The sequence below is a fragment of the Mytilus edulis genome, chromosome 13, assembly GCF_963676685.1.
Source record: "Mytilus edulis chromosome 13, xbMytEdul2.2, whole genome shotgun sequence".
NCBI classification, from domain to species: domain Eukaryota; kingdom Metazoa; phylum Mollusca; class Bivalvia; order Mytilida; family Mytilidae; genus Mytilus; species Mytilus edulis.
Genome location: NC_092356.1, coordinates 2031748 through 2043949, shown reverse-complemented (window position 1 = coordinate 2043949; position 12202 = coordinate 2031748). Strand labels below are relative to the sequence as shown.

The 12202-nt window shown below is 30.9% G+C and overlaps 1 protein-coding gene and 1 long non-coding RNA gene across 2 annotated transcripts; both read right to left on the bottom strand.

The window, feature by feature from the left end:
• Window positions 1–2126: 2126 nt before the first annotated feature.
• On the bottom strand, window positions 2127–6233 carry LOC139501098 (uncharacterized). Its single transcript, XR_011658459.1, has 3 exons — window positions 5953–6233; window positions 5440–5524; window positions 2127–4560 (listed from the first exon to the last, which is right to left on the bottom strand). It is a non-coding gene; the product is annotated as an uncharacterized lncRNA (long non-coding RNA).
• Window positions 6234–6541: 308 nt separating this feature from the next.
• Window positions 6542–11185, bottom strand: LOC139501474 (uncharacterized). Its single transcript, XM_071290550.1, has 7 exons — window positions 10808–11185; window positions 10091–10218; window positions 9228–9412; window positions 8386–8452; window positions 7748–7963; window positions 7309–7438; window positions 6542–6748 (listed from the first exon to the last, which is right to left on the bottom strand). The coding sequence occupies exons 1-7, from the start codon at window positions 10906–10908 to the stop codon at window positions 6553–6555; spliced, it is 1023 nt and encodes a 340-aa protein (XP_071146651.1). The 5' UTR covers window positions 10909–11185; the 3' UTR covers window positions 6542–6552.
• Between the last annotated feature and the right edge of the window lie 1017 nt (window positions 11186–12202).

The following is a 12202-nucleotide window of genomic DNA, read 5'->3' as shown; positions in this document are numbered from 1 at the left end:
CCGTTCTAATACAGGTAAAATCTAAAATGTACATCCTTTTAACCTCAAAATTGAAATCACAATGACATAGAAATATCCATTTGTATTAGGTCCATATATCTAGTTATGTTTATGTTTATATCGTGTTATGTGACCATCGGTTGTTTTATTAGTCATCTCGATAGTTATTTAGATGGCACCTAGACTAAAAATACACACAAAACTAAGCTACATATTATTAATTGCATGCCTTGTGAATTGCTTAATTTTCATTTCGAAAAAAAAGTATTGAATTTATGGATCTCAATACATCGAGTATAAATAAATAGTTTTAGCATGGCCTTAGTTCATAACACATGATAAACATGATTATTATAGAAGAACTTACTTTTTGGCGATGAATGAGCCGCATCTTTAAAAATTATATGCACTAACAATTAAACAAAGGGAAGTATGATTGCCATTAAAACCACTGAAGACCACTAGAAACCAAATGGATTGCATATAAGTAACCAAAGATGCCCGTATTCACTTGCATTGCGCTTATCTTTAGTTATAATGCCAGTTTTAGTCTGTAAAAGTGCCTTTTTCTTAAAAACTTTGTTTTTATTTAATGTAATTATGACCAACTTATATGATTATTAACCTTTTTCATTATATCACTTAGAACTTCATAATTTCCATACTTGCACTCATATTCTGTACATTTAACGGAAATCGGGGCGGTCATTCAGGGTCAAAAACAGTCAATCGACCCACTTTGTCATCCCATGTCATTTTTAGTGCGTTATTCTAAGAACTCTTCATTTGTATTTCTTATATTTGTGACGAACTTTTTATGATCAATAACTTTTCCTTTATATCACTTTTAATTTGATAATTGCAACAATTACATACACAATCTGTTTATTTTATGGAAAGGAAGGTGTTACCATATATGGGCACATGCGGATTCATAACTTAGTGGAAGATAAAACATAATATTAATGGAGTCATGTATTTGATTTGTTTTGTCATTGACAAAATAGCATTTTTTGGAAGAAATAGGTTAAAGTGATCATTGTAATGCCACCTACGATAGTAAAGGGACAATGTGTTTTCTGGTCTGTGCGTCCGTCCGTCCGTTTGTTTGTCCGTCTGTCTCTTTTTTTTTATCAAGGTAGTTTTGAATGAAATTGAAGTCCAATCAACTTGAAACTTAGTACACATGTTTCCTATGATAGGATCTTTCTAATTTTAATGCTAGATTAGAGTTTTTACCCCAATTTTATGGTCCACTGAACATAGAAAATGCTAGTTTGAGTGAGGCATCCGTGTACTATGGTCACATTCTTGCTGAAAAAGTCATTTATGAGGCTCAACACTGGTATTTTGTTGTAAACTTCTTGGACTGTTGTGTTGGCACACCTAGTTTTATGTCATGTAACAATATACGTATGATACAACTCTTGACTCAATCTTCATCCAAAATCAAATGTTGTCAATGTTAATAAGTATTGGTCAGACTTCAACATGGAGCTTAGGCTAACTCCCAAAAGTTAGCCCTTTAAAAGAAGGTGACCTGGTTACTGAAACTTGCCCATGACCAAGATAGGACCATGACAAAAGAAACAGAGGTCAGTTGGCACATTTTAGACTGGTATATTCACCTTACAATGAATTTACACACCAATTATTATTGATTTACCATATCTAGTTACACCATAAGCTACAATGGCATCAAACTTGGTGGTTGTTGGTCAAAGAGTGTGTGAGATATACAAAAGTGCATACAATACAGTAAAGAAATCCTTATGTCTCACTTTATGCTTAACCTTCCAGAGCACCTGAGATCACACCCAGTTTTTAATAGGGTTCGTGTTGCTTAGTCTTTATTTTTTCTATGTTGTGTCTTGTGTACCATTGTTTATCTGTTTGTATTTTTCTTTTTTAGCCATGGCGTTCTTGGTTTATTTTCAATCCACGAGTTTACTGTCCCCTTGGTATCTCTTGCCACTCTTTTTAAGTGACTTCAGTGCAGATGAGACAAAAATGGGAAAAAAATCAATAAAGACAATAGATATGCATGCTATTGATTTAATATGCAAGCATGTTGACCAATCATTGATAAAGCATATCCTGAACTGAAAAAATCTAACAGAAATGCAAGACATATAAATATTTATTTTCAGCAATAATATTTTTTAATGTGATACAATGTAGTTATAATTTCAGGATAATTACAATAATTACATTGAGTATATTGACATCACAGAGTTCTTACTATCACAGTATCTTACTATCACTGTTCTTACTATCACTGTTCTTAATATCACAGTTCTTGATATCACAGTTCTTAATATCACAGTTCTTACTATCACTGTTCTTAATATCACAGTTCTTGATATCACAGTTCTTAATATCACAGTTTCTTAATCACAGTTCTTACTATCACATTTTCTTAATATCACAGTTCTATCACAGTTCTTACTATCACATTTTCTTAATCATAGTTTCTTAATCACAGTTCTTACTATCACAGTTCTTAATATCACAGTTTCTTAATCACATTTTCTTAATATCACATTTTCTTAATATCACATTTTCTTAATATCACAGTTTCTTTATCACAGTTCTTACTATCACATTTTGTTTAATTTATTAATGTACATGAGTAATATAAATTATGAAGAATCACTGTATTAGACATGTAGTCTTTACTAAAAGGAGATAAAACAATTCCCCATTTTCATTTTCAATTATATGTTTTTCACATTTTGTCAAAGACTTTGGCACATTACCATCATACAAATGGGCATGTTATATAAACATTATCAGTGTACAAAGTATTTTGCAAATTCTTGATGTCAAGCAACTTTTGGTTAAAACTATTAAAAACAAAATTAAAAAATAATAGGAATCAAAGTTTTCAAATATTGCAAAAATATAGGAGTCATTCTTCTAAAACAGGTAGATGCAAAAATATGATGAACTGCTTCGTGTTACTGATAGTAGTCATGCAAGGTTATATAGAGCTGCTTTGACAGACCTGTAGTGAAAATGAAATAAAATATGGCATTTTTAAGGAACTACACTCTTACCGTTGTTGTCTTCTAAAAATCATACAAATTGATGGACTACAGCATTTATTCAAATATAGGAAATATTAGTACATGTCCATAAACAGATAAATAGAAAATTATAGGAAGCCTCATTTAAGAAATAGGAGACTTGATAGCCTGCAACATATATGCATATATGATATAATGTAGTATAAAAAATAAACATTTTGTATGGATATTTTAACATCACATAGATATTGATAATTTGCACTACTTATGAGGTTTAAAAAAAATGATATCAATACTGTTTTGCTTCACTTTCTCATTGTACTTATAGCTTACTCATAAAAAATTATTCATAAATATCTAGATTACCATTAATTCAAAATTACATATAATACTGACAGAGTTATGTCACTTTTTGGTAAATTTTTAATAAAATTCAAATACGACACCATGTTCATTTCATGTACTGGTAGTCATGTTATTTTCAATATTGTTTCTATTTATTCTTCGTCCAAAAAAGTATCGATGGCATTCACAATCTTTTGTGAAATTTTATATTCTTCAAACAAAAATTTCACACCCTTTTTATCCCTGCTATATACAGTCTTGATGTGTTCAAAAGAAACACCATGTCTTGCCAGTAATACACTTGCTGGTTTTGTTATTATTTTTTTCTGTATAAGACGCCACACAAGTGTGATACATGAGCGAATAAACATCAACATTATTAAAAAAAAAATGACAGTTTTACATCAAAAAGACTTTGAAGAGACTTCACATCTTCAATAGCATTATGAGCAGAGTATGATGTATTTAGAAATTTTTCTACAAGTGTTTGTTGTTTAAAGTTTACAACCTCATCTTTGTTAATAACTCTACGAGCTAACTTTAAAGTATCAACAAAACCCTTTACTAATTTGCAATATGTTATGTATAAATTTAATTCTTTAAGTTTTCGGACTAAAATAGGTATATCAAAATTACAAATATTGTGACCAATTAAAATAGGTTTTTCTAAAATAGATAAAAATTCTAAAAAATCTAACATTGCTTTATGTAAAGAAATCGGTTCCACCTTTTCTCCGTGAACATACATGATGTTTGTGCTCTGACTGTATGTAATTCCAGTGACCCTGCTTGCTTCAATTTGGATGTCAACCATTGGAATTACATACCTCTGACATACATTATCACCATTTTTTGCGGCTATCAGTGTAATGTCAGAATTCCTCCCTAAGCCTGTTGTTTCAAGGTCAAAAAAAACTTTGCTTTCTGATCCAGAAATTATAATTTGCTGAGGAATCTGAGGAGGATTTACAGTGTTATCAATGTTCATTTCAAGTTGTGTTTCATAGGTTGGTCCCTCTTTAACACTGCTTTTTCGTTCCTTTATTTTTTTTTTCTTTAAGGAAATTCTCCTTTTCTTAAATTCTTTTTTATTTGATGTCTGCTTTCTTTTTTTTCTTTTTGCATCCATTTTTGAAGTCAAAGACGTGGTAAAGTCACCAGGTGACAGATTTGAAGCCTCATTAACCTGAAAATTACAATTGATTTATAATGCAATTAAGACGAAAAGAAAATTTAACAATAAATCTATAAATTAAAAACATGGCTATTATACAATCTTTGATATTAGAAGTGGTTAGAATGGTATAGACAAAAAAAAACAACACTTCTATTGGCTGAGTCAGAGCTGAGATCAATATCTTATATTTCCTGTCAAAAACAATGCCATGTTTATACAATAGAATATGAAATTACAACCATAAGGTTGCTACATGGATAACTTGAATCAAGTTTATAACCTTTGTGGTAAGTGAACAATGAGTTTGAGCTAAAATGATTTTTGGGGACAGATAATATATCGACATAAAATAATACAGAGTTTGTATAGACTCAATTTATTTAGCTAATCTAAGATGTATAAGTACCCGTCCACGTCCACTTGTATTTTTGACCAACTGATTTTAATAGTTCGTTCTTATGTTGTACTGTTATACCACTGTCCCAGGTTAGGGTGAGGGTTGGGACTGCTAACATGTTTAACCCCGCCACATTATTTATGTTTATGCCTGTCCCAAGTCAGGAGCCTGTAATTCAGTGGTTGTCGTTTGTTTATGTGTTACATATTTGTTTTTTGTTCATTTTTTTATAAAAATAAGGCCGTTAGTTTTCTCGTTTGAATTGTTTTACATTGTCTTATCGGGGCCTTTTAAAGCTGACTATGCGGTATGGCTTTGCTCATTGTTGAAGGTCGTACGGTGACCTGTAGTTGTGAATGTCTGTGTCATTTTGGTCTCTTGTGGACAGTTGTCTCATTGGCAATCATACCACATCTTTTTTACCATATAAGGCAGATGTGTTAAACACATAAAGAAAATTAAACATAGATACACATACAGTTTTATCTTACCTTAGACAAGTAGCTGTAGCCTTAATTTTTTTGAAGAACTGCAGCAGATAGTCTGTTTTTAAGGGAACATGATCCTCCATTATGTCTGAAATATACAATTTCTATACATTCATTGGAAGAAAAGGATATGCCAAATGTATATTAGATAAAATTTCATACAAAATTAGAGGCCCAAAGGAGCCAGTATATTGGGTAGTCTATCACCTTAATTAAAAAGAGTTGTGGCCTTTTATTTTTACATTATCAGATTTATTGATCAATATATACAATACATGTTCGTTGTTGGCAAATATAAAATTATTTTGTATGAGCTCTTTTGTTAGGTTGTTGTCTGTTTGACATATTCCCCATTTACATTTTCAATTGTATAACTGGGTTACAAATAACTAGTTTAATACTATTGGCTCTACATAGATAACTTAGTGGTAGGTAGCCATGATACCTTTTTAAGTCTACAACTGAATATAGACTATAAATGCACTAGTTGCAGTATACATATATATGTGTGTTTACCTTGACTTTGGTGCTTTAGAAGATGCCATCTGATTGAAGCTTTCATTTTCCTGTGTTGATCCTAATTCTGCTATAGCATTAGACCGAGATGTATATTTTGATACCAATACCAATAGTTCTTCTTTCAGTGATTCATTTGTTAGTGGATTACCACCTGGAAGACTCCTATACCTATAATTGTATTGCATGCAATATTAATTCATATACAATATATGGTTACAGCCAAACAATACTGAATTAATTTGACAAGCATTAGAAAACATGTAGCTCAATTGAAGCTGTTGTTGGGTTTTTTTTTCAGATACCATGTCAAATAAATAATGTATTGGCTTATTATTATCATTCTGCTAGTTTTATATTGAAAACTTTAAATTCAGAAATTATTGCCCAGAAAATGACAGGTTTAACTTGCATTAATTTTAATTCGCATTTTAACTGAAGTTTTAAGTATGATTTGAACAAGATATATTATGCTGTGAGCATAATAAAACTAAAGATTTCACATGTTTTTTTTAGACTTTTTGTAAACCAAGTTTATTGGTCATTGGTAATTTAGAATTTTACATAGGATACTTAGTACCTTGTCTGAATCATAGAATCTTAATTAAAATTTGTTGGATCCTCCTCATATTTACACCATGTGACCTCTCTGCAACTGTCATGATTGCCAAATATATGTGGTACAATTCTGTCTAGAGACACTTTTATATCATCTTCAGTTGTTCCTCCAGTAATTGCATACATGAAACATCTTAGTATATATTCTCTGGTATCATCCTGTTTAAGTCCCTTGTACCTTCAAATTGAAAAAGTTATTTACCGTGGTTTCTTCAATTAACAAGAAAAATGACAATTTTATTTATGTTATTTTATCCAATGAGAATGTATTTTTAATGTTGTCAATATTTTTTTTCAAGTTTATCACCAGAGAATTACACATTTTTCAACCAACATACATTAAACCCTCCATGCTCTGTCCCAAGTCAGGAGCCTTTAATTCAGTGGTTGTCGTTTGTTGACGCGTTACAAATTTGTTTTTTCATTCATTCTTTTGTACATAATTTAGGCAGTTTGTTTTACATTTGTCATGTCCAGACCGTTTATAGTTTACTATATGCGGTATAAGCTTTGCTCGTTGTTGAAGGCCATACAGTAAGCTACAGTTGTTAGTTTCTCAGTCATTTGGTCTCTTGTGGAGAGTTGTCTCATTGGCAATCATACCAGATTTTATATATATAGGTTCAGGAATTCTGCTTTAGGATTATAAGTCAAATCTGAACCTTAAAAAAAAACTTTGTTAAATTATAGTTAATTACTAAAGCGTAGCATTGGATGCATAGTGGATAAATAGCTTACTTTATAGACATTTGATGCAAACTTTTTGATAAGCCCTTTTTCAAATGATTCTGGTCATCTCTCTTTTCAAGATCTTCAAAATCAACTTTCAATTTTGAAGTGGTAGCTGAATCATTGTCAGCATGTATCACTAAATAAAAGAGCATGCGATCATTATAGAAATTTCATATCATTGCAGATTTTTCAAAGTTTAACAGTTATGGATGCATGAAAAATGAATGAATACTGTTATTTGTATATATTTGTTATGTAGAATGAGCAATATTTCAGCTATATGAACATATGTAGTACATTGAAATTTTTTGCTGAGCAAGGTTTTTGTAGGAAATATAAGTAGGGACATCCTATAGGCTATACATTTTTTTTGTACTTCAGACAAGTTCTTCTCTTGAAACTAAATTTCACTTGCGAAAATGTGTTTTTAATTAAAAAAACATACCTTTTATTTCACACCCATCATTTTTTAAAGTGTGTGCCATAGATACTGCCATATCTGATTCCATGGCCTTGCTTGACCCATACCAGTTTTTAGAACAAAGGTGGTCTGGAATCGTAGTTTGATTTGCAAGATGATATTCACAGGTCTTGCATGATCTACTTCTTTGATCCCAGAGCATTATTTTTCCAGTTTCTTTTCCAATCATAGTTGCATGGCCTGTCAAAAATCAAACCTACATTTTACTTATAAAATGTTCATGTTAACTTAATTTCAGTAAACATAATCAATGAACTAAAAAGACATAGGGATAAAAGTTGAACTGGGTAGACAAACAATTTATGTTTATACTTTTCAAATTAGATTGCTTTAGATAATCCTTCCTCCCCCCTTTTCTCTGATACAAAATAATAGTAATATTGCTAATAGATATAGGAAGATGTGGTATGAGTGCCAATGAGACAACTCAGCATGCAAATAACAATTTTTAAGAATGCTGATTATGCACAGATGACAGAAAAGTAATAACTAAGTTTCAAATTGCAGTTCTGAAAACTATTTTAAATTCGTAGTTTGAAAGCTATAATTTACAACGGACAACAACAGTTTTTGCTGATTGTCAAATTTTCCAGCACAATTACCAGTATTACTGTTATAATTCCACCCAGATCCTCTTTTCTGCCAACCACCATCAAAACTTGCTGCCACCTGTAAAACCAGCAAAATAACATAATAAATCCATGGTTAAATTTGAAACCAGAGGCTTCAAGGATTTGAAGCTGAAATAGCTCAACAGGTTGTCGATTGAGTTTAAGTATGCACAGGAATTTTATTACAGGGAAAGGCTTATAGTAACAGGCAATCTTTTTATCCAGTTACTTCATTTTAATAGATTTCAGTCAATTTCTGCTTAACAAAAGTGTTTGGCATTTCAATATATTGTTATTTTTGTCAAGTATTGCTATCTTGGATGATGGTTGGGGCTGCATAACATATACAACCTGTACTTTAAAGCAAACAATAATCAATAATCTTTGACACATTCCCATTTTCATTCTCAATTTTATTAATAATGTACAAAGTAACTAGTGAATCTAATCTATAGAAGAAAAAAATCATTTTGAAGAATGTATCTCAAAAATGATTGATTTCTCTGTAAGATGCAGATTATATAGACCTTGATTTACATGATTGTATAATATGTTATGCAAACAAATATAAAATAAGCTAAAAGCTAAAAGCAAAGACTTTAGCAAGCATTATGTTGTACATTTGTCCTCAGTAGGAATTGAACCTACATACAAAAGTATTCTCCATGGCATAGACTGAAGTTGTATACATAATTGATCAAGCAAATAAATACCAAGAAAAATGATAAGTTTGTAATGGTATTTGGTTTCAGTCAGTCATGTCAGTATTTATGCTGAAGAAATCTTAAATGGAATCATTTGCAGATGAGTTTTTATTTATATAAATGACATACTTTGCCATGACTCAGAAGTATTTCTTGATGTTGAGCTTCTCTGCAGGAGGTCATAGCAACATCATGTATTGTCTTGCTGAACTCTTTTTCCTTTTTGCGCAATGTTGTATCACTAATTGGTGGTAAGTTGCATTCTGTTAAGAAGTTGTTTACATGGGAAGGTCCCATTCCTGCATGTGTCATACCTGTGTATACAAAAGTTGCATGATAAATGTGTGTATATAATATGTGGTGTTTTTTTTTATCAAATGAGCAATATTTTAGCTGTATTATGATTTGAATAAGGTGTCCTGCATTGAAATAATGTCATCTTTGGGTATACTAGCACACAATGCATTATGCAGGTAGGTATGTCAACAATCAAATATGTTTTGCAGTTTCCATACTTTGTAAATTAGACAGTCATGACAGTATTTTATTCTAGTGTTGTTTTTTTTTTCCTTTTATTAAGGCACTTGGCAAAGCAATTAATAGACAAAATATATAACTAATGTTACATATAAGCATGGACTTACATTATTTCTGTTGCAAATTGAAGTGAGAATGTTTAAATGTTTATAAATGCATATGCAAAGATTGTCACTGAAAAATAGAGTCTGGGTTCTCTGGGAGTGTTTTTTAATATTGTTTACCATAGAAATAATGTTTTAGAATGGAGATAATGGTACTAAAAATACAGTCACATAAAATTTTACTTGACAAAGCTTAATTAAATCTACATATAACATTTATAATATTTGAATCATGAACAATTCAATAATTCTTATGGCTAAATTTCTGGATCATGTTAATGGCAGTTTGTAGAAAAGATAGTGGCAAAATAATAGCTGCAAAACTTGTTTTGTTAAAATATATCTTCATACCTATTGCAACTGTGGAATTTATGCAATAACTTCCATTTGGGGTTCTCTTGCCTGTATGCACATCAGTTGTTGCAAGACATGCAGAGTTGTCACATTTGATCAGTAATACACTTGCCAAACCAAACAACCTACATGTACAGAAGTAAATAAACAAAGTTTAACAACTATTACAAAGTAAGCCTCTATATCATAATTTTATTAACAATTCTTTATAATTTTAATTTTGGATGTAACATGTCTTCTGATCGGCTGACATTGTTTTATTTATCATATCATAGAAACAATATTTGTCATGTGACCATGACGTCATTAACGTTTTTTCATGATTTACGTCGGTTTAAAATGGAATAAATTTTAGAATTAAATTATAAGAAATAACTGTAATATTTTGTCAGTCTATTAGAAATAACATAAAAAATGTGGTGCACACTGTTTAATAACCTGCTACTACTGTGGTACATAGTCAAGCCAAGTTAATAGTGTGTATAAGTCATGTAAAACTCAGTTGGAAATGTATTCAATCATGTTTTGAAACAAATGGTAAAGAGGTCACTGAGGTGCCATACAATACATGGTATGTAAATTTAACTAATATTTAATAAAAACTTTATTGCTTTTAAAAGTGTATTCTTCTTCTTTTTTTTTGGCTGTAACGTAAGATTCTGTAAATTCTAGAATTTTGCTTAAGTCAGAGTTGACACGTATTTTTGTGTTTACCTCTCACCAACTGTGTTGGATAAATGTAATGGCAAGTTACAACGGCAACAGTACATTTCCCTTGCCAAAACATCGAGTTCTACCACTCTTCTGCCCTCCATCCAAGTATTGCTTTTATTAGCATCTATAATTTCCTCATCTATAGACACTTCACAACCAATGTCAGTTAAATAGTGTGTGTACTGGTTGTGGTCTTGTAAATCAGCGTTTTGGAAGGAGGTGTTTTTACGGTCATTATTCAGTTTTTTAAAAAAAGAATGCCTTTTCGATTTTTTTTATTTGTTTCTAATAAAAAAGCCAGACTTGTTCCTTTCTCTGTCCATGTCCAAGTGTCTGATATTTCTAAAATTATTCGTCAATGATCTATGAACAGCTGACCGGCGTCATTTTGTCAACATTATATCTATGTCTCTTAAACGCTTGAAATTGCAACGTATATTTACAACACTTCACTGACTCAAATTATGTTGTCCGTTAGAAAAGAGTTATCTCCCTGTAGTGTTAAGTACCACCTTAAATACAAAATTGAACAGATTTTAAAGAGATCGGTTATTGACTTTATTTCTATAAAAGTCACAGATAAGAAAATGTGGTATGAGTGCTAATGAAACTACTCTTTATTCAGTTCACAATTGAAGATGAACCTAGAAAAGCGCCTCGGACGCACTAAATTATTAAACGTGTTTTTTTTTTTTTTTAAATTACAGCACTGGGTCGATACCTCTGCTGATGGACAATCAGTCCCCGAGGGTAGCATCAGCTCAGTAGTCAGTACTACGTACGGTACTGACATGATTATAACAAACCTTTCTAAAATTGGCCGTTGATAAATTTTGAAATAATAAAGAAACTAAGGTTTCAACTCTCTCCGGCAAAGTTTACCTTAGATAAATTTTGAAATAATACAGACACTAAGGTTTCAACTCTCTCCGGCAAAGTTTACCTTAGATGGATTAGGCTTTATTTAGGTATTTTTTTGTTATATACTTCTTCAACTGTTTTGGTATTTATACAGCATCGGCTTTCAAATATTTGGATCTGAACGTTACTGATAAAAGTAAATCTAGAAATGCGCTTAGGACTCATTAAATAATTAAACATGTTGTTTCAGTTTTTGTTTTTTGTAAAAAATAAACCATTAAAGGCCAAGACCCGAATTCTGTTACTGTGATGTATGACATGTATATGTAGAACAAAAATTAAATCAGTTTGCTTGATACTTATACAAGATTGAGTAATTGTATAATAAGGAGTATACATCAACATGATCAATGAGACAGTTTTCACCAAGAAATGAAATACACATAATTTTCGTTTTTCTGATATATAATGACAATCTGTTTAGTGGTATTTTAAGATTTTTTTTTAATGTTCCAAAACTAAGCTATCCTATAC

Excerpts from the sequence above, each read along its gene's own strand:
- LOC139501474 (XM_071290550.1), bottom strand. The coding sequence starts at position 10,908 with ATGGAGGGCAGAAGAGTGGTAGAACTCGATGTTTTGGCAAGGGAAATG. Across the intron at positions 10,219-10,807 it reads TCCAACACAGTTGGTGAGAG|GTTGTTTGGTTTGGCAAGTG; the intron begins GTAAACACAAAA and ends CTGTACATGTAG. Across the intron at positions 6,749-7,308 it reads TTGCATCAAATGTCTATAAA|GTACAAGGGACTTAAACAGG; the intron begins GTAAGCTATTTA and ends TTCAATTTGAAG.